General features: G+C 39.0%; 1 protein-coding gene across 14 annotated transcripts in view; it reads right to left on the bottom strand.

Annotated features, from left to right (window-relative positions):
• The window catches only part of DTNB (dystrobrevin beta), a 241,726-nt gene that overhangs the window by 195,937 nt on the left and 24,078 nt on the right, over window positions 1-21,711 (bottom strand). For all 14 annotated transcript variants that reach the window (XM_027555895.1, XM_027555906.1, XM_027555893.1 and 11 more), the window contains exons 2-3: window positions 14,880-14,947; window positions 2,092-2,172 (exon numbers count right to left, since the gene is read on the bottom strand). In XM_027555895.1, the coding sequence (XP_027411696.1) occupies window positions 2,092-2,172; window positions 14,880-14,946 (148 nt within the window). In that variant the 5' untranslated portion in view covers window position 14,947. The remainder of the gene's footprint in view (window positions 1-2,091; window positions 2,173-14,879; window positions 14,948-21,711) is intronic.

The raw sequence follows: 21,711 nt of genomic DNA, 5'->3' as shown, positions 1-21,711 counted from the left end.
AAATGTTGAAAGCCGTTTCTCTAATACTGAGAATGAGATAAAAACGCCCACTATCATCCTTCCTATTGTATTTCAGATCCTAAACCATATAAATATGCAGTAATTATCAGTACAAACATTGGAAATAAAGAAGTGTAACTCATTCAAATGACAAAATTATATACATTAAAAATCATAAAAACTCTATACATTTATCACTAAAATTAATATGTGAGTCTGGAATGACTGCTAGATACAAATCAAGATATGAAAGTCACTGCATTTCCACATACCAGTTACAGGTAATGAAATTTTAAAAACGTATAACAGAATTACACATCATCAAGAATTTAGGAATAAGTCCAATAAAGGATGTGTAGCATCTCTACCAAAATACCTATACCTAGCAGAAAATGAAAATCTAAATAAATGGAGGGATATACCATGTTTATAGAATAAAATCTCAACACTGGATATATAGCAATTCTCCCCAACTTGATCTACAGATTCAATGCAATCCCAAGAAAATCCCAAGTGCTATATATTAAAAGGATGAATTTTACCATATGTAAATTAAATTTTTAATTTTATAATTAAATTATGTTTTTAGTATAAATTAACGGATTCTAAAATTTGTGTGAAAATAAATGTAAAAAGCAATATGTCTCTATAGAACAAAGTAGGGCGACTTGTTCTACCTGATATTCAGAACATGCTATAAAGCTGTAACAATGATGACTGGTACAAGGATAGACAAATAGACCAATAGAACACAAGAGTCCAAAAGCAGATCCTCTCATATATGGACACAGCTATTAACATTCTGGTGCATTTCTCCTAATGAATATGAGAGAAAGATTTTTTTAGTAATGTAGAAACCGGATGGTCTCTTCAATAAACAGTGTAAGGTCAACTGAACATACATATGGAAAAAATTTGATTCCTACTTATACTCTCCACCCACAGAAAAATTTCAGGTGGATTGAAGAATCATATGTGACAACATAGAACTTCTAAAACCATGCATCTTTTGTTTATATTACTAATGCCATTAGCCTGGCTCAGCCCACACACAGACTAATGTGTTTCAAGAATTATAGGAAGAATTATAAAACTGGTAGTTGCCCTAGGACAGTGGTTTTCAAACTTTTTGACAACCCACAAAAATGTATTTTAATCAAAACACACATACACACACACTTCTAGATATATAAAAAACATGTTCCACAAAATGCCTTACTATATAAGTTATATTCTAGCTTTTTGCCCTTCTTCTTTCTCTCCATTACATGCTTTAAATTCTGGCTACAGTCCACCAAAACGGTTTCAGGAACCATTAACAGGTCACAACCCATAATTTGAAAAACAATGCTCTGGGAAATCCAGAGAAGAAACATGACTTTAATCTAGGATGGCACGGTAAACTCTTCAAAGAGAATTTTAAGCTAGAATTTCTGAGTAGGACTTAAAGCAGTGTAGAAGTATTTAGATACAAAGTGACTTATAATAAATGGCAAACAAAACCTAGACTAAAACAGATTTTCCCACTCTAAGGCTAATGATCTTTAGATTACACAAAACAGTTTTTCCTTAATACACACACAAACACATATATGAGAAAAGTACAATAATTCTAAATTAGTTCTCTGAACACAAATTAAGGATTTTATATGCCTGTGTATATACATATACACATACATATATTTATTTCATAAGTAGCAACTGTGGAAGCAACTGTTTATAGAAAAGGCTGATTTACAAAGTTCATTGTTATTATACCTTTATCAAAATATTAGCTTTTCATTCCCTCCAGAAACTGATAAATTGCATTAATTTTATATAAAACTTTTCACTAAAAACAGTGACAAGGAGAAATCAATTCTCCCATTTAAAGAATTAAGTAATCTCAAAGCTGGTTACCGTACTGAGTTTCTTAAATATTTTGAGGGACACCCAGAATAAATCAAGAAGTTCTTTCCATTATGAAGCTTACATTCTAATAAACACTTATGATAAAAAATAACTTAATTAACATTACAATATGACTAGAACACAGTATAAACCTTTACACTATCAAGAGCTCTATCATAGAAATGAGTAGAAATGACTTACGGTTGCATCGTTTTTGTACAAATCGTAATTTGCAAGCTGTTCTGTAAGTTGATAGTCGTATGACATCAAAATTCTGAGCACCTGAAAAAGGGCAAATAAAAAACCTTCAATTAGATTTACCATTTAATTTCCACACACTGGGGAAGTGACTATTCTATTGTGTTGGCACAGGCTATACATAACATGTCAAATAGGCCTTCTTTGGCTAAAACACAAGGTGGAGAAGAAGGGTTAAGAAACACTTCTGTGTGCCCACTCCATGCCAAGCACGACGTCAGCAGTTTTGCCTACATCAGTCTGTCTGCTAGTCTAGGAAAACTCTAGGGCAGGACCACTCATGATATGAGTGAATGAATTAAATATTCTGCAAAGTGAAAATCAGTGGTAGAGTAGGAAAGACCTCAGCCTAGAGTCAGGAAAGCTCAATTTCAGCCCCAGTCTGACCACCAACCTTGGACCATGACCGTGGCCGTGTTACATCCCTTCTTCTTGGCCTCACTGGCCCCATCTGAAAAATCAGGGAACTGGACCAGCTGATCTCTAAGGTCCCCTTCCATGTCTGAGGCAGACTGGGTTTTTCGAGAAAGGGCCATGCCAGTATTTCCAGACCACTGTTTTATGTGCTTCTAGTACACTGCCCCTCCCCAGCAAGAGCTAAAGATTATTTCCCTCCACCTGCATGTGAAGTCATGGTGACTGCCTCTACAAAGAGAGTGTGGCAGAGGAACACTGCCTGATTTCTGAAGGTGGGTGATAAACCTGGGACAGCTTGGCCCTGCTCTCACTCTCTGAGGATGCTTGGAAGCTGGACATCATTGCTGTAAAGAAGCCCAAAGTAGCTGGATGTGGAGAGACCACACAGAGATGCTGGTAGGCAGAGGAACCGAGTCCATCAGCTCAAAGTCAGCAGCAACTGCCAAACACGTGAGTGAGCAAGTCAAATGACCCAGCCTTGAGTCTGAGCCTCCAGCAGAGGCCTCAGGTTCATGCAGCAAAGTCAAGACATCAGCACTGGATGACGTTCTGTTTTCAGACCCCAAAAAAGATGTAAAATAAATGACTGTTCGGGGATAAGTGATATATAGCCAAAGTAACTAGAACAAAGCCTAAATTACATGAGGCTATGAATCAAACTTTGTTTGCATTTCAAAATTTGCTGTAAAAGTCTCCCTGAACGTTAAGCCCACTTCAAGGAACTCTGACCTCCAATGTGAGGTTTTTTTTTTTTTTTTTTTTCCATTCATACTGCCTTTGTAAGATCTGGCAGCAACTTTTGACTCAACAGAGGGAAAGGGAACTGTCATAAATTTTCTTCTTCTACCAATATTTACAGTCATCTCTCATTTCTGCTCATTCCACAGTATAGGAAAAAAAAAGAAGGATTTTTCCAGGTTTTTGGTGAATATACTTATTGACCAAAAATTGAAGCAAAGATTTCTTTTAATCTCATTTCAATCAACCTTTACCTTGATGTCACGATTAAAATTATTTCCTTCATCACCTGGCTCTCACAAAATTTCTATCCTTCTATACATACACCCCCACTCCAGTACTCTTGCCTGGAAAATCCCATGGACGGAGGAGCCTGGTAGGCTGAAGTCCATGGGGTCATTGAGAGTCGGACACGACTGAGCGGCTTCACTTTCACTTTCCACTTTCATGCATTGGAGAAGGAAATGGCAACCCACTCGAGTGTTCTTGCCTGGAGAATCCCAGGGATGGGGGAGCCTGGTGGGCTGCCGTCTATGGGGTCGCACAGGGTTGGACACGACTGAAGCGACGCAGCAGCAGCATACATACACCATTCAGTCCTGTTTTTTTAATATAACAGGTTTTTTGAAATAGAATTCACCCATTTAAAGTATTCAATTTAGTTGTACAACCATCACCACAGTTTTTAGACATTTTTCACTATTTCAAAAAGAAACCTCTTCCCCTTATGAGTCACTCTGCTTATTTCTTAATTGGGTTGTCTGTCTTTCATCACTGAGTTGTAAGAGTCCTTTAAATGTTATAGATATGAGTCCCTTATGAAACATATGATTTGCAAATTTTTCCTCCCATTCTGCGAGTAGTCATTTCACTTTCTTAGTCATATCCACTAGAGTACAGAAGTTTTTAACTTTGATTAATCCACTGTATCTACTCATTCTTTACTCACTCGCGCTTTTGGCGTCAAACCTGAGAAGGCGTTGCCTAATCTAAGTTCATGAAGATTTATATTAATACCTAAGTTTTTTCTAACCGTTTTATAGTTTTAGCTCTTATATTGAGGTCTATGACATATTTTCGGGGCTTTGTTGGTAGCTCAGCTGGTAAAGAATCCGGCTGCAGGGCAGGAGATGCCGGTTCAATTCCTAGGTCAGGAAGGTCCCCTGGAGGAGGGATAAGCTACCCACTCCAGGATCCTGGACTTCCCTGGTAGCTCAGATGGTAAAGAATCCACCTGCAATGCACAAGACCCCAGTTCAATTCCTGGGTCAGGAAGATCCCCTGGAGGAGGGCATGGTGACTCACGCCACTATTCTTGCCTGGAGAATCCCCATGGACAGAGGAGCCCGGCGGACCCTTGCAAAGAATCAGACACGACAGAGCGACTAAGCACATGACATATTTTTAGTTAATTTATTATGTGGCACGAGGCAGCAGTTCAAATTCATTCTTTCACATATAGATACCCACTTGTCCCACCACTATTGGTTCAAAAGACTATTCTTTCTTCATTAAATGGTCTTGGAATCCTTGTGAAAAATCAAGCGACCACAGGTGTATGGGTTTAATTTTGAACTTTCAATTCTATCCCATTGATGATATATCTATCCTTATGCCAGTACCACACAATCTGGATTATTATGGCTTTTGTACAATAGTTCTCAAATTCAGAAGTGTGAGTCTTCAAAATGTGCTCTTCTCTTTTGAAATCATTTTGGCTATTCTGGGTCCCTTGAATTTCCATATGAATTTTAGGACCAGCTGAATCCCTTTCTGTAAAGAAGCCAGTTTTTCATGAGAACCACAGTGAGGTCATGGATCCATTTAGGGAATATTGAAGTTTTACACTTCTATGTTGAAGTTATTCAGTCTGATTCTCTTTCACTCATTTAGTTTCTATGTTACTGTGGTTGTGCCGTGCTTAACCGCTCATTGTGTCCGACTCTTTGCAACGCTATGCACTGTACTCCACCAAGCTCCTCTGTCCGTGGGGATTCTCCAGGCAAGAATACTGAGGTGGGTCGCCATGCCTTCCCGACCCAGGGATCGAATCCATGTCTCCCTCATTGCAGGCAGATTCTTTACCATCTGAGCCACCAGGGAAGTCCAGGAATCCTGGAGTGAGTAGACTATCCCTTCTCCAGGGGACCTTCCCAACCCAGGAATCAAACCAGGGTCTCCTGCATTACAGGCAGATTTGTTACCAGCTGAGCTACCAGGGAAGCCCTTCTATGTTACTATCTCAGTCTAAATATTTTAAGTTGGAACCATTAAACATTAATTATTCAAAACCAAACCAATGATTTTAAGAAAGAATGCTGACAAATGTCCAAGGGCATTTAAGAAATAAACCATCATTAAATCACTGTAGCTAAGGCTGTATACTGTCACGCTGCTTATTTAACTTCTATGCAGAGTACATCATGAGAAATGCTGGGCTGGAAGAAGCACAAGCTGGAATCAGGATTGCTGGGAGAAATATCAATAACCTCAGATATGCAGATGATACCACCCTTATGGCAGAAAGTGAAGAACTAAAGAGCCTCTTGATGAAAGTGATACAGGAGAATGAAACAGTTGGCTTAAAGCTCAATATTCAGAAAACAGATCATGGCATCTGGTCCCATCACTTCATGGCAAATAGATGGGGGAACAGTGGAAACAGTGGCTGACTTTATTTTTCTGGGCTCCAAGATTGTTGCAGATGGTGATTACAGCCATGAAATTAAAAGACGCTTACTCCTTGAAAGGAAAGTTATGACCAGCCTAGACAGCATATTAAAAAGCAGAGACATTACTTTGTCAACAAAGGTCCATCTAGTCAAGGCTATGGTTTTTCCAGTGTTTTTCTCACATGAATGGATGTGAGAGTTGAAAGCTGAGCACTGAAGAATTGATGCTTTTGAACTGTGGTGTTGGAGAAGACTCTTGAGAGTCCCTTAGACTGCAAGGAGATCCAACCAGTCCATCCTAAAGGAGATCAGTCCTGTTTGTTCATTGGAAGGACTGATGTTGAAACTGAAACTCCAATACTTTGGCCACCTGATGCGAAGAGCTGACTCATTTGAAAAGACCGTGATACTGGGAAAGATTGAGGGCAGGAGGAGAAGAGGACAACAGAGGATGAGATGGCTGGATGGCATCACCAACTCAATGGACATGGGTTTGGGTGGACTCTGGGAGTTGGTGATGGACAGGGAGGCCTGGCGTGCTGCGGTTCATGGGGTCACAAAGAGTAGGACACAACTGAGAGACTGAACTGAACTGAAACATATGTTTTTATGAGAAACACTGAGAAAAAGGATGTTAACAGCTAGGAAAGGGAAGTTCCATCCCCAGCTGATCAAACAAAAGATTATTAATCTAATTGATCAGACTTTTGCAAGGCATTTATTAGGCCATGTTTGCTAGTGGAGAAGTAACTACAGTAAAAAAAAAAAAAAAAAGTCAGTGTATCTGGTATAACTCACTCTCTTCAAACTCTTTCTCTAGTGCAGTTAGAATCAGATTAGTCACCACAAAAGATGAAATAAAGCAGATACCATGCAAGTCCAAAGCTAAATAGTTTCAGAAAACAGAAGACTCCAAATGCTTCAGTTTGCCAGAAATCACTATGCTAAAGTTTCAGGAACCAGTCAAGAGTTAAGTATCACTCTGCTTTCCTTTGCCAGTCTGATCCTTAAGAAAATACATCACTCTAAATGCAATAGGGGAAAATGTACAAATAGTAGTAGGGCTTCCCTGGGGGATCAGATGGTAAAGAATCTGCCTGCAATGTAGGAGTGAAAGTGAAAGTGAAGTCGTGTCCGACTCTTTGCAACCTCATGGGCGGTAGCCTGCACCAGGCTCCTCCATCCATGGGATTTTCTAGGCAAGAGTACTGGAGTGGGTTGCCATTTCCTTCTCCAGGGAATCTTCCTGACCCAGGGATTGAACCCAGGTCTCCCGCATTGTAGACAGACGCTTTACCATCTGAGCCACCAGGGAAGTCCTATGTAGGAGACTTGGGTTCAATCCCTGGGTTGGGAAGATCCCCTGGAGAAGGGAATGGCTACCCACTCCAGTATTCTTGCCTGGAGAATTCCATGGACAGAGGAGCCTGGAGGGCTACAGTCCACAGGATCCCAAAGAGTCAGACATGACTGAGCAACTAACCCTTTCACTTCACTTCATAGATAGCAGTGGGCTATTACAGAATTCAGAAATTTTAAGAATTTCTGGCCAGACTATCATTTCTTTAAAATTTAACAGCAGTCCAAATCCAAAAATAATTTCAAAAGGGATTTCCCAGGTAAGAACACTGGAGTGGGTTGCCATTTCCATTTCCAGGGCATCTTCTCAACCCAGGGATCAAACCCAGGTCTCCCGCATTGCAGGCAGATTCTTTACTGTCTGAGCCACAACTCAACAATTACAAGGGGTTCATAGACATTAACTATTATTTCATTAAATTGATGGTAGGTGCTTATGGAGAATAAATAGAAGGTAGTTATGAGGATATAATAGGTACCCAGGCTAGGTGCCAAGGAGAATGTGGGTTTGTCTGCCAAGACAAAGTGGGGAGGGGTGTCCCAGAGCTGTACAAAGGCTCAGGGGTGTGAAGGGACCATCTGGATGGCCGTACTGTGAGATGTGTGCTGGGGAGACCACCTGCATGCTCTTTGAAAGATAGCTAGCTATTCCATATGTCAGAAGGCATATCAATGGTTGTCCCTGACTTGTTAGGAGGGGGCACATTTGGGTCAACTGGAAATAGGCACAAGGGAACCTATCAATAACCTTAGAACTTCACTAAAATCTCACTATACTAATATTCAACAAATCAAGTACTCTAGCCTCCCATGTATTTCCCTTCTTCTGGAGCAGTCCAATCTTTCCTGATCTATATAACAAGAATCCACATCCACTAAGTATAGCCTTCGCTTTTTTAATACTTCCCCTATGTAAAGTGAAAGTGAAAGTTGCTCAGTCATGTCCAACTCTTTGCGACCCCATGGACTATACATGGACTTGTCCGGACCAGAATACTGGAGTGGGTAGCCTTTCCCTTCTCCAGGGGATCTTCCCAACCCAGGGATTGAACCCAGGTCTCCCACATTGCAGGCAGATTCTTTACCAGCTGAGCCACGAGGGAAGCCCAAGAATACTGGAGTGGGTAGCCCATCCCTTCTCCAGTGGATCTTCCCAACCCAGGAGTCAAACCAGGGTCTCCTGAATTAAATTCCTGATCAGAAAATACGTTAGCTTGGCAAATACAAAATAGAAAAAACCCGAGTGAAGAAATTTAAATGATGAGAATATCACTTTGGAAATTCTGAACTAGAAAGGATTCAGTTCAGTTACTCAGTCATGTCTGACTCTTTGAGATCCCATGGACTGCAGCATACCAGATTCCCTGTCCATCACCAACTCCCAGAGATTGCTCAAACTCATGTCCCATTGAGTCAGTGATGCCGTCCAGTGATTGAGTCCTCTGTGGTCCCCTTCTCCTCCCGCCCTCAATCCTTCCCAGCATCAGGTCTTTTCCAATGAGTTAGTTCTTCGCATCAGATGGCCAAAGTATTGGAGTTTCAGCTTTAGCATCAGTCCTTCCAATGAATATTCAGGACTGATTTCCTTTAGGATAGACTGGTTGGATCTCCCTGCTGTCCAAGGGACTCTCAAGAGTCTTCTCCAACACCACAGTTCAAAAGCATCAATTCTTCAGTGCTCAGCTTTCTTTATAGTCCAACTTTCATATACATATCCATACATAACTACTGGAAAACCATAGCTTTGACTAGATGGACCTTTGTTAGCAAAGTAATGTCTCTGATTTTTAACATGCTGTTTAGGTTAGTCATAGCTTTTCTTCCAAGGAGCAAGCATCTTTTAATTTCATGGCTGCAGTCACCATCTGTCTGCAGTGATTTTGGAACCCCAAAAAATAAAATCTGTCACTGTTTCCACTGTTTCCCCATCTATTTGCCATGAAGTGGTGGGACCAGATGTCATAATCTTAGAAAGAATTACTCTTCATTATTATTCATTTCAAGAATATTTCATTATAAGAAATACAATAAAATGTCATTTTAATATTATACTGATATCAGACAATGTTTCAAGTTCATCAAGAAATGGTACAGAGAGTCTTAACTAAATATCCAGGCAGAATTCTGGCCCCAATTAGAAAGCCCAGTGAAAGTCCTGGACAGACAGGAAACCAATGCGACACTGGATACCCAAGAGGCAGAGGAGAAAGACAGGGAAAGAACAGAAAGGATTAACCCTTCTTTGCACATTATGGCTCTACTTATTAATGAGAAATGGATATGGATGTTCTGGAGTATAATCAAATCCCAAGGAAAGCAAAGAGTCAAATGGAAGGGTTTTATTGTATTTGTCTGTATCAGAAGCCTACATCAAAATCCCCACAGGAGGAAGCTGGAATCTTCATTCCTAACAAATAAAATGTTAGTTTAGAGCAACACAGGATTATCTAACTCAATTTAAAGGTCTGCCTCGTGCACCTCTCAAATTTTATCTCACACTCTACTCCAATTAGTCTGGACTACATGTAATTACCCAAACAAGCCAGGGCCTCTCACCTCTGAGCCTCCATAGGTGATAATGTTCCCAGCCCTTCCTTCACCACATATGGGGCTGACTCAGCCAGGACATCACTTCCTCCCAGATTTCTTCCTGGACACCACTGGCTTCCCTCAACATGGCTCCTACTGCCCCATCATTCTTGGTTCCCTTTTCCAGGAAAACAAGATCCAAGAAGGCAGAGACCATGTTACCATTGTATTAATCATTACGATATGCCCCAAAGTAAGGCACGTGACTGCTGGTCAGGAGATCAAACCAGTCCATCCTAAAGGAAATCAATCCTTAACATTCATTGGAAAGACTGATGCTGAAGCTCCAGTACTCTGGGCACCCGATGCAAAACGCCAACTCACTGGAAAAGACCCTGATTCTGGGAAACATTGAAGGCAGGAGGAGAAGGGGACACCAGAGGATGAGATGGTTGGATGGCATCACCAACTCGATGGACACGAGTTTGAGTAGTCTCCAGGAGATGGTGAAGGACAGGGAAGCCTGGCATGCTGCAGTCCATGGGGTCACAAAGAGTCGGATACAACTGAGCAACTAAACAACAACTAAATACTTACTGAATGAATAAACTACTGAAAATTAGGAAGTTCTGGAATGCCTGGTATAAAAGACTCTGATCTGTTCTTTTCCGAAAAATATAAAGTCAAGTCAAAAGGTTATACAACTGCAGACACTAGCAAAGAAAGGCTGACGGAGGGAGATAATAAAAGTAGTGGAGCAGTCAACTCCTCTTCCTGTGTAAACATGTTGATGCTTTTAGCCCTCTTCAAATAGGGCCAAGCATTCCAAAGATGTTCCAGGAAGCCATAAGATGTGGTGGAGGTGCTCAGTAGACCAATGAGAGGCATGAGGAAATAAATGTACTTTGCTGAGAAAGGAATCTAACTGGGGAGACAAGAAGCATGGAAGGAGAAAGAAGAGGAGAGATTATAAATCTAATAAATGTATAGTAACATTTCAGAGCTGTCCAAAAACTTTTACAAATACTTCTGATTAAGAAAAAAAATATTTTAAAAAATAGTCTGAATAAGTAACAAATATGAACATGAATGACTTCCTCATTTTTTTCTTGGCAGTCCAATTAGAAACCCTAGGGACCGAAGATGAAGCCAGAGGTCCCAGAAGACAGGAAGGTACAAATAAAATCAAGATCACTGAAGGGTGACTCTCACAGTTGGTGAACTAGGGGGAAAAGTTTTAAAATCCCACAAAGGGAAATGGTAGAGACACATGGCTGATTCCACCAAGATTTAATTTTTTTTTTTAAATAATGGCAAGCAAGGAAAGTGGTAACCAAATAGGCTGCATAAAACAAAAGTGGATTATACAGAATAAAAATAAAGTTTAATTTGTGGGCTTCAAAAAACACAAAAAGTAGCGTCTATTTCATAAAGGAGGTACTCTAAAGCATTCTAATATTCTTATACTACTTTGAACAAAGTTATAAATATTGATAGGATTTGGACTTCATTTCAATTGATGTTAAAATTTCTGGAGTAACCACAAAAAGAACAGAAAAAGAACATACAACCCACAATTAAGTAGAGGAAAAAAGTAGAATGGGAAGGAAGGAAGCTCAATTCATCTAAGAAAAGCCAAGGAAAGAGGGAAAAAACAAAACACAACAGAGAAACAACAAAATTGAAGCACAAAATATAATGGAAAAAAAATGAAACATATCAGTATTCATAACAGCATTCATAACAAAAAAATTTAAAGAATAAAAATAAATATTCTGTACTAGGCATGCTAACCAAAAGAAAGCTGGTATAGCTATATTAATATACAACAAATCAGACCTCAAAGCAAAGAAACATTACGAGAAAAAATGTACCTATTTAATAATAAAAGATTCAATTTTCTAGGTAGACAGAACATTTTAATATATATGCATCTAAGAACAAAAGCTTCAAAACACTGACAGTACTACAGGGGGAAAACTTTAAATCCATGATCAATGCAGAGATTTTCAACACCTCCAGTAATTAAGATCAAGCAGTCAAATGAGTAAGGAAAAAAGACTTTAATAAAATATAACAAGCTTGATTGAGATAATATTATTTTCAAGCATTCAGGGAATATTCAGAAAAACAAATAACATAAAATATCAAGAAACACAAAGATTCTAGAGTGTTCCTCATTCCCTGACCCATAAATCAAGCTAAATATTCTTATAATTAAAAACATCCACTTACTAGTTTAAAAGGATACTTCTAAATAATTCATAAGAGAAATTAGAAAACACAGAAATAATAATAATAATAGTATATATCAGAAGACATACCTACAAAAATAGAAAGTCAAGAAAAAGTATTCAGTGCTTACATAAGAAAGAAAAAAAAGTCTGAAAATAAACCTCTACCTATAAAAATATAGAACTGCCTAAAGTAGAAAGAAGAAAATAATAAACCATGTGATAACATGAAATAATGAGGTAGAAAACAAAGATTCAGGGAGAGGACCAATAAAGCCAAAAGTTTCTTGGAAAAAAACAATAAAAGTGACAAAATTCTGGAAAAGGAAAAATAAAATCAGAATCTCTGAATATGAAGGCCTGGCATGAAGTATATTGTAGACTCAACTAGGAAGCTTTTATTTTGGTACCAGAGTTGAGAAACTATCACTTACCATTTTTCTTAGAATTTTATATCATATAAAAAGTATAAACTATCAAATTTCTACATAATTTCTCCTTTAATAAATATTTATTGAGTTGATGGGGCTATCATGATAAATACATGTGATTCTTACTTTCATGGGGTTCAAGTCTAAAAGATAAAATATTAAGTAAAGAGACTTCATGCTCCCAAAGCAGGGGGCACAGGTTCAATCTCTGATCAGGGAACTAAAATCCCACATGACATGCAGTGCTGTCAAAAAAAAAAAATAACACCCAAAGAATTAACAAACTAATTTCATCACTGTTTAAAATAGGAAATTTAAAGCTATTGTCCAAAAACAGAAAGGCTTAAGAATACCACTGAGTGGCACAATAATAAAGGTAGCTATGACAAAGAAATCATATCGCCTGCAAATCCTAGAATATTTACTCTTTGACTGTTTAAGAAAAAGACTGTTGGCTCCAGAATTATGTATGTTAACAGAGTAAAGGAAAAATATATGTCACTATATCTCAATTTTTTAAAAAGGAGAAATACATTCCTCTCAAGAGAAGCAGAGACAAATGATAAAATTCAATACTCATTCATGATTTAAAGAAAATAACAGTAATAACACTTGGTAAATTAGAGCAGAAAGGTAGTTCCTTAACCTGATAAAAGGTACAAAACCTATAACAAATATCATTTTAATAGTGAAATATTACATCCACTCCCATTCAAGTCAAAAACGAGACAAGAATGTCTGCTATCCTCCCAACTCTTAACTATAGTATCTGTATAGTCAGTAGATAATGAAAAAGAGGTAAAAGTATTGCAAAAGTAAGAGTCAAAAGGCCTTTCTTTAAAAATTATACAGTTCTGTAGAATGTACACCACCAAGAATGAACCAGAATGTAAACCATAGGCTTTGGGTTGTTATAATACGCCAATGTAGGCCCATCAGTTGTAATGAACGGTCTACTCTGGTGTGAGTGTTGACAGATACGTCAGTAGAAGTCTATAAACTAACATTAAGAGTAATGAAAGAGCAGAGAGAAAGATCATGAGATTCAAAATCGACATACTAAAGTCAACTCAACACCTGGATGACAGGGCCAAGTCATCAGGGTGGCAAACAGTGGTTTCTGCATCCTTAGAAGGTAATTATGCTGGAGATTTGGGGTGAAGTTGGAAATAAGAGTGGGGCTTCCCATAGCAGATACCATCACCACCAATGCAATTCTTTCTGTGGAGAAATAGAGGTGACTCTTGCAGCCACACCCACCAAACATCTCCCAGACCATCCATATTCTTGAGTTTGTTACACAGAATGGTAATTTATATGAAGTTTATGTCAGTGATAACGTTCACTAAGCAATCAACCCAATTCTTTGAAGAATACCCAATTTCTACTTTAAATATCTCCCCGATCATGCTCTCTCACATGCCCATGAGAGTGCATGCCAGATAATTCTTAATATCAAGAATTATTATTTATTTGGTTTCCATTTTTGTCAGTTTCCCTTTAAAATGAAAACAGTATGAGTGAAGTCAGGGACTGTGTTTTGTTCTCCCCTATATGGCTCAGATGGTAAAGAGTCTGTCTGCAATGCAGGAGATGCTGGTTCGATCCCTGGGTGGGGAAGATCCCCTGAAGAAAGGAATGGCAACCCACTCTAGTAATGTTGCCTAGAGAATTCCATGGACAGAGAAGCCTGGTGGGCTATGGTCCTTGGGGTCACAAAGAGTCAGATACAACTGGGACACGACTAACACAACCCTAGCACCTATAATGGTGCCTGGAATATAACAGATTCTCAGTAAATAAAATTCAATGAAAAGGTGACCTCTTTGCTGAAGAATATAGGAATATATAAGAATAAATAACAATATGTAAGAATGTTTTAACAGAAGATTTTAAAGGGTATATAGTAAAGTTACATACCAAAGTACACATTCCTACTTTTACTTCTTCCTACAGCTCTAAGTGTTGTTCTAACAGTTAGTTCTCTCTACATTAGAGTCTTTATCTACAGTAAGGTAATTTATGTAACATATTATTTATCATCACCTGCAAGCTCATGGTAACAATGGAGTTATTACAAGAGGTCTAAATTGACTGGCATGCTTTAAATGCACAGATATTCTAGTTAACATATTTGTCATTATTTATGACCTTGCTTAAGAAAGCAACTCAAGTTAATTCAATTAAAGTAATGCTCTGGCTTGGTGTCCTCCAACTGCATGATTCTTTAACTCCCATTCCTCTCCTTCTAAAATTTGTAACATAAAACTTCTGATTAAAGCTGTGATTTGATCAGGGGGAAAAAAGACATTCCCACATATTAATACAAACAAGGATTCCAGAAGACTCACGCATTTCTATGAACAGCTGCCTCTTCTCTGCCATGGTCTTCCGCTTGTTCCCACTTTCCTCAATCATCCTAGAGACAAAGAAGGATACAGTAAACAAATGTGTAAACAAATGTGTAATTTGACAATTCCATCAAGTGCTTCTCGGTCTGTTGTGGAGAGGTACAGGAAACCAAGCCGTCTATGCACACATTAAAAGGATACCAATAAAAGTAAAGTGGAAGCCCGAGGCAGAAAAAGACAAACTACTGTCCCCTTATTTGACAGCTTCTAAATATTATAAAGTCAATACTTAAATGAGCTCATACACTTGCTTCCTGTGCTGACAATATGGGGCCATGTCTTCTTTTTAACTTTATTTTCTCTACAGAGTCCTGGATTAGTCAAGACAATTTCCCCATATTCCTACTGTTTTACATAGATAAACATGTTATTAAAAATAATTTAGATAATAATTATAATGAAAGGCTATAATAATAAAAACATTAAGATAATTAGCTTATACATAAAAGATATAAATAAAATCTTTTATTTTTATATTAAAAAGTACTGAAAGAGGAATTCATACACAAATTCAAAGAACTCCTAAACATAAGTTTTTAATCACATGACTTACACTATGCCAGTCACTTTGTTTAAAAATAAAACTCTTTCCATGCATTATCTCATTTAATTCTCCCAACAATTCTGAGTGTTGGCATTATTATTATCCCATTTTATAGATTAGAAAACAGATGTCTAGAAAAGAACACTAACTTGCTCAAAGACACAGAATGCAGAAGCAATAGAGCAAAATTGCAACCCTTTCATTAAACTTCTTTCACAACTGTTGTTTCTAAATACATTTCAAATCTCTATGCTTAAAAGGCTTAGAACACAATAGCCCACAGCATGGACCTTACTGATGTAAAATTTGTGACAATTTCAGCTAAACTCTGCCTTACTCTATGAAGTAAAAAGTATCTACAAATAGCATATGCTAAATAATTCCATAAGCGCATTAAACTACTGTAGATCATGGAGTTATTTACATAACATTCTCAAATGTGTTAGAATCATAAATTAAATGATGACTACACAAATTACATATCCATTAAAGCAAGTGCCTACTGAAAGTTTAGTTATAGCCTAAAGAAAATTTAAAATGTAAATATATTCCTTAACATTCTGCAATTAATATTTTGATCATTAAAACTATCCCTTTCCTAAATCACTGTAATGTTACCAAATAGTAAGTGATGGTTACCTAACAATTTGCCCCCAAGAGGAAACAGTTTTAAACAGAAGCAAAGTAAGCCAAAGAAAAAGCAACCAGAAACAGCAAAAAAAAAAATCTAATGAAATCTAAGTCCTAGAGAAAAAGCAAGAGTTGGGACCAGTAACCTGTAATTATAAAGAAAAAGGGTATTCAAAAACCTCCTCCCTCCTATCCAAAAACTTGGTCTCTCACTGTGTATTACAAAGTTTAAATGCTAAACACAAATTAAAATACAGAATCATAATATCCTTTATAAAATATATAACTTATTAAATTTCTTCTACTTTGTTCTTTAAATTAATCTTTCTCAAAGTAGAATCTAAGAATTCCTGGAGATCCCTAAATTCTTCAGGACAATTTTCTAATTTTGTCTTTATTTCCAGATTAATCTTGAAAAAATTAATAAAAACATGTTGTACTGCCAATGCCACTTTAGAGCCCGCATCTACATGTATGAATACGGTAGCACCAGAAGCAAGAGGTCATGTAAAGCAGGGACAATTAAACTAGAGAAACTATACTACCCTGGACCAGATCTGACCTGTCACCTGTTTTTGCAAATAAAGTTTTACTGGAACACAGCCACATCTATTCATTTATCTATTGTCTATGGATGCTCTCCGGAGAAGGCAATGGCATCGCACTCCAGTACTCTTGCCTGGAAAATCCCATGGACGGAGGAGGCTGGTAGGCTGTAGTCCATGGGGTCGCTAAGAGTCGGACACGACTGAGCGACTTCACTTTCACTTTTCACTTTCCTGCACTGGAGAAGGAAATGGCAACCCACTCCAGTGTTCTTGCCTGGAGAATCCCAGGGATGGGGGAGCCTGGTGGGCTGCCGTCTATGGGATCACACAGAGTCGGACACGATTGAAGTGACTAGCATGGATGCTCTCATACTACAAAGGCTGAGTTGAGTGTTTTCCACAAAAAGCATCTGGCACGCAAAGTCTAAAATCTTTACTATCTGGTCCTTTAAGAAAAAGTATGCCAACCCAACCTAAAGCAACAGTAATTAATACTGCATTACTACAAATGACTGGCTCAGTTCAGTTAGCATGTTCCCATGTCAAAATGACAACAATCATCCCACATTCCACAAGAGTTTGAGTTTCACTTCCATTATTAGAAGTTTATCCTTGGCAACTGCCTTATTAATTACTCTAAGATTCATTCTTCATTGCTGTACACATTTAAAATTTTGATCAGTCAGTCAGTTTGTTCGCTCGGTCGTGTCCGACTCTTTGCGACCCCATGAATTGCAGCACGCCAGGCCTCCCTGTCCATCACCAACTCCCGGAGGTCACCCAAACTCTTGTCCATCAAGTAGGTGATGCCATCCAGCCATCTCATCCTCTGTAGTCCCCTTCTCCTCCTGCCCCCAATCCCTCCCAGCATCAGAGTCTTTTCCAATGAGTCAACTCTTCGCATGAGGTGGCCAAAGTATTGGAGTTTCAGCTTTAGCATCAGTCCTTCCAAAGAAATGCCAAATTGCCCTCCAAAATGCTGTGTCAGTATACTTTTACTAATAATCTTCCCCCAGGAAGTTTTAGAAATTACTAAGGTAGTCAGCACAAACTGACCTTGTGCATTTGTGCTCAGTCATGTCCGACTCTTTGCAATCCAATGGACTGTAGCCTGCCAGGCTCCTCTGTCCGTGGAATGTCCCAGGCAACAATACTGGAGCAGGTTGCCATTTCCTTCTCCAGAGGATCTTCCCAACCCAGCGATCAAACCCGTATCTCCAGCATTGGCAGGTGATTTTTTTTTAAACCACTGAGCCACCTGGGAAGCCCTTACTCTCCCATCAAATTATACACCTGCACGGAATGTGTGCTGGAGTTATTTGAGGTTGGTGAAAGTAAATATCACCAGGTGGACTGGGAAAGAATACAACAGAATCCAAAATACCACCAAACAGCTGGTGAGTTTATCCTTTTTTCCCTCTTGAACCCCTGGCTTGAACTCAACAAGCACAAACCCCTGAACCTAGCACAGAGGAATCTGGGAAAAATCCTCTAGCTACAGCTTAAAGAGAAGAAAGAAGTCTAAAGCCCATCCAGAGAGAATGGGAGAGACTTCCCATTCTCAAGTTCTCCCAGCACTTTTTTCCTCTCTCTTCTTTTTCTTCATTTTCTCCCACTCCAGCCAAGCAGTGGCAGTATCAATAAAAGCAGCTACCCTGGAAAACTACAGGAGTCAAAAATTTGAAGAAAGATGTATCATCTAATCAGATGGTCTAATCAAAACCCCAGCATAATTATTTGTAAATATAGACAGTTCTAAATTTTATATGGAGAGCCTAAAGCTACAGACCAGATAAGAAATTTTGGAAAGGAAGAATAACGTTGGAGGCACGTACTATTCAATTTTAAGAATTACTAAAAAACTACAGTAATCAAGACAGCGTGATATTGACAAAGGGACAAGTACACAGATCAACGTAATAGAACAGAGTCTGGATACAGAGGCACACAAATATGGCCACTTGATTTTTTTTTTAAGATACAAAAGAAATTCAATGAAGAAAGGACAGTCTTGGTGTCAGAAAAACTGGTTATGCTTATGTCAAAAAAATGACCTATACCTCACACCATAAATAAAAAATTCAAAATGGAAGACAGACATAAATGTAAAAGTGTAAAAGAAGAAACCATGAGAGAAAATCTTCATGGTCTGATCAGATCAGATCAGATCAGTCGCTCAGTCGTGTCCGACTCTTTGCGACCCCGTGAATCACAGCACGCCAGGCCTCCCTGTCCATCACCAACTCCCGGAGTTCAATCAGACTCACGTCCATCGAGTCACTCATGTCATCCATCCATCTCATCCTCTGTCGTCCCCTTCTCCTCCTGCCCTCAATCCCTCCCAGCATCAGAGTCTTTTCCAATGAGTCAACTCTTCACATGAGGTGGCCAAAGTACTGGAGTTTCAGCTTTAGCATCATTCCTTCCGAAGAAATCCCAGGGCTGATCTCCTTCAGAATGGACTGGTTGGATCTCCTTGCAGTCCAAGGGACTCTCAAGAGTCTTCTCCAACACCACAGTTCAAAAGCATCAATTCTTCGGCGCTCAGCCTTCTTCACAGTCCAACTCTCACATCCATACATGAACACAGGAAAAACCATAGCCTTGACTAGATGGACCTTTGTTGGCAAAGTAATGTCTCTGCTTTTGAATATGCTATCTAGGTTGGTCATAACTTTCCTTCCAAGGAGTAAGCGGCTTTTAATTTCATGGCTGCAGTCACCATCTGTAGTGATTTTGGAGCCCAGAAAAATAAAGTCTGACACTGTTTCCACTGTTTCCCCATCTATTTCCCATGAAGTGGTGGGACCAGATGCCATGATCTTCGTTTTCTGAATGTTGAGCTTTAAGCCAACTTTTTCACTCTCCACTTTCACTTTCATCAAGAGGCTTTTGAGTTCCTCTTCACTTTCTGCCATAAGGGTGGTGTCATCTGCATATCTGAGGTTATTGATATTTCTCCCAGCAATCTTGATTCCAGTTTGTGTTTCTTCCAGTCCAGCGTTTCTCATGATGTACTCTGCATATAAGTTAAATAAACAGGGTGACAATATACAGCCTTGGCGAACTCCTTTTCCTATTTGGAACCAGTCTGTTGTTCCATGTCCAGTTCTAACTGTTGCTTCCTGACCTGCATACAAGTTTGATACATCACTCTAAAAGCACAAAGCACAAAAGAAAATAATAATAATAAACTGGACATGACCAAATTAAATACTTCTGTTCTATGAAAGAAACCAATAAGAAAACAAAAGCTACACCCTGGGAGAAAAATATCTACAAATCACAGGTCTGACACAAGACCTGTATCCAGAAGAATATATTTTTAGAAAAACTCTCAAAACCAGCCAACATGGAAGAAAAGCTTGTTATTCAATAGAAGCCCCAATACTGACCTTATTTGTTAACTTAGCAGGTGCAATGGACCTGCAGATATTCTGCCTTTATTCCATTACCCATTCTACTACTCTGATGCATAACTTATCAGCTTCCGGTTGCCAGCATTTGCATTTCTTTATTTGAGGCTTTTTCTGGCCATTGAAGGCTTTGACACTTGCAGTGCAGTCCAGAAGTACCAGGGGATTAACATCCTTGGACAGCAGTCCTCCCACTGATGGAAGTTAATATATAAATAATCCAGCTTCTTTACCTATCAGAGGGAATAACTGAGGCCATGTGTTCCACTGACTTCCTGAGCTCCCCTTTGGAATTAACTTTGCTCACCCATGGCAACTGATATGAAATACTTTATTAACTACTTTCTCTTCTCTGTCTCACTTCTCCACTCTTTCACCAGTATTTTCTAGGATCTAAAAAATAATTTTAAAAAAAAATTGCACTTGAGTCCTTACAGAGCATTTTGTTCTAGGCTAATCCAAAATAAGACAGATTTGATCCTGTAAAACAGACCTCTGAGATGAAGTCTGTAAGTGGATCACTCGCCAAGCAGATGACAAGGATCCCAGTGCTAGCAGTAAGTGGCTTGCGGAGAACCCCTGGTGTGCTGCTGCATGGATAGTACTAAGACTCTTGATGAGGTGAAACTAGTAAGGGATACACTTAGAAGATGACTGGCTTATGCAATAGCTTTCGCATTTGAGAGAGAGACAGGAGCACCAGGAATTTTAAAGACAATTAAATGGTTGAGCTTTTGTTAAGAAGGACTTATGCACAGAAGAAAGAAAATAGCAAGACTTAAATCAGTCAAGAACCAACTCAGAGCAAGCTATGACAGCCAGATGATCTCCATGGCAGCATTTTCTAAGGAACCCTCAGCTCCCACAACTTGAGAGCAGACGGTGCTAAAAATCAGGCTCAAATTCAAATTATAAAGGTAGGCAACTTATAGAAGATTGAATTCACAGTCCAGCCAAGATTCTCCTGAACACTCTGGGGCAGAAGTGGCTCTCCTGCTCTTGCTTCAGAGGCTGTTTCCTCAGCCTAAAGCCCACGCAAAGGCCTCATCTCAGATGCATGCCTCAAAAGATGCTGACCCACCTCAAAATCTGTCCCTACATTCCTCCCTGTTTCCAGGCTAATAACCAGGGTCCAGCCTCATTCACATCAACAGAATTGGAAGGGGCTGGCCCTGCTTTGGATAGAAAAATGAGGATTCATCCAAACAGCTGTGGACCTGACGATATGCACCAACAAGAACTGGAAGAACATACCTGGAATTGACAAGTGTTCAACCTGAGCCAAGTGTAAGATAAGACAAAGTCTGCTGACATGGCAACACTTGGCCCGTGACCCAGGATTTAATGTTCTATAAAGGACACCTGGCACCAGTCCTAACACGCTGTAGACTAGCTCATGTAAGTCGGTGTGGGGGTTTTGATGGCCCAAAGTAAATGAGCTGAAGATGTGGGAATTGCATGGCAGGGTATTAAGGAAAGAGTTTATAGAGTGCTCTCATTTTCCATATCTCCTGACCTTTATTGAATCCTTCTATCCTGACTGATAGGATCTGCTTTTCTTTATTTCTCTTTGTTTTTGTTTTAATAGAGAAACCAGGCTTTCTCTGACCTCTAAAGTCTATTTCCTACTCTGC

This window comes from Bos indicus x Bos taurus, chromosome 11 (assembly GCF_003369695.1).
Source record: "Bos indicus x Bos taurus breed Angus x Brahman F1 hybrid chromosome 11, Bos_hybrid_MaternalHap_v2.0, whole genome shotgun sequence".
NCBI classification, from domain to species: Eukaryota; Metazoa; Chordata; class Mammalia; order Artiodactyla; family Bovidae; genus Bos; species Bos indicus x Bos taurus.
Note: the sequence above shows the minus strand (reverse complement) of the source record. Positions and strands in the feature narration are given on the sequence as shown.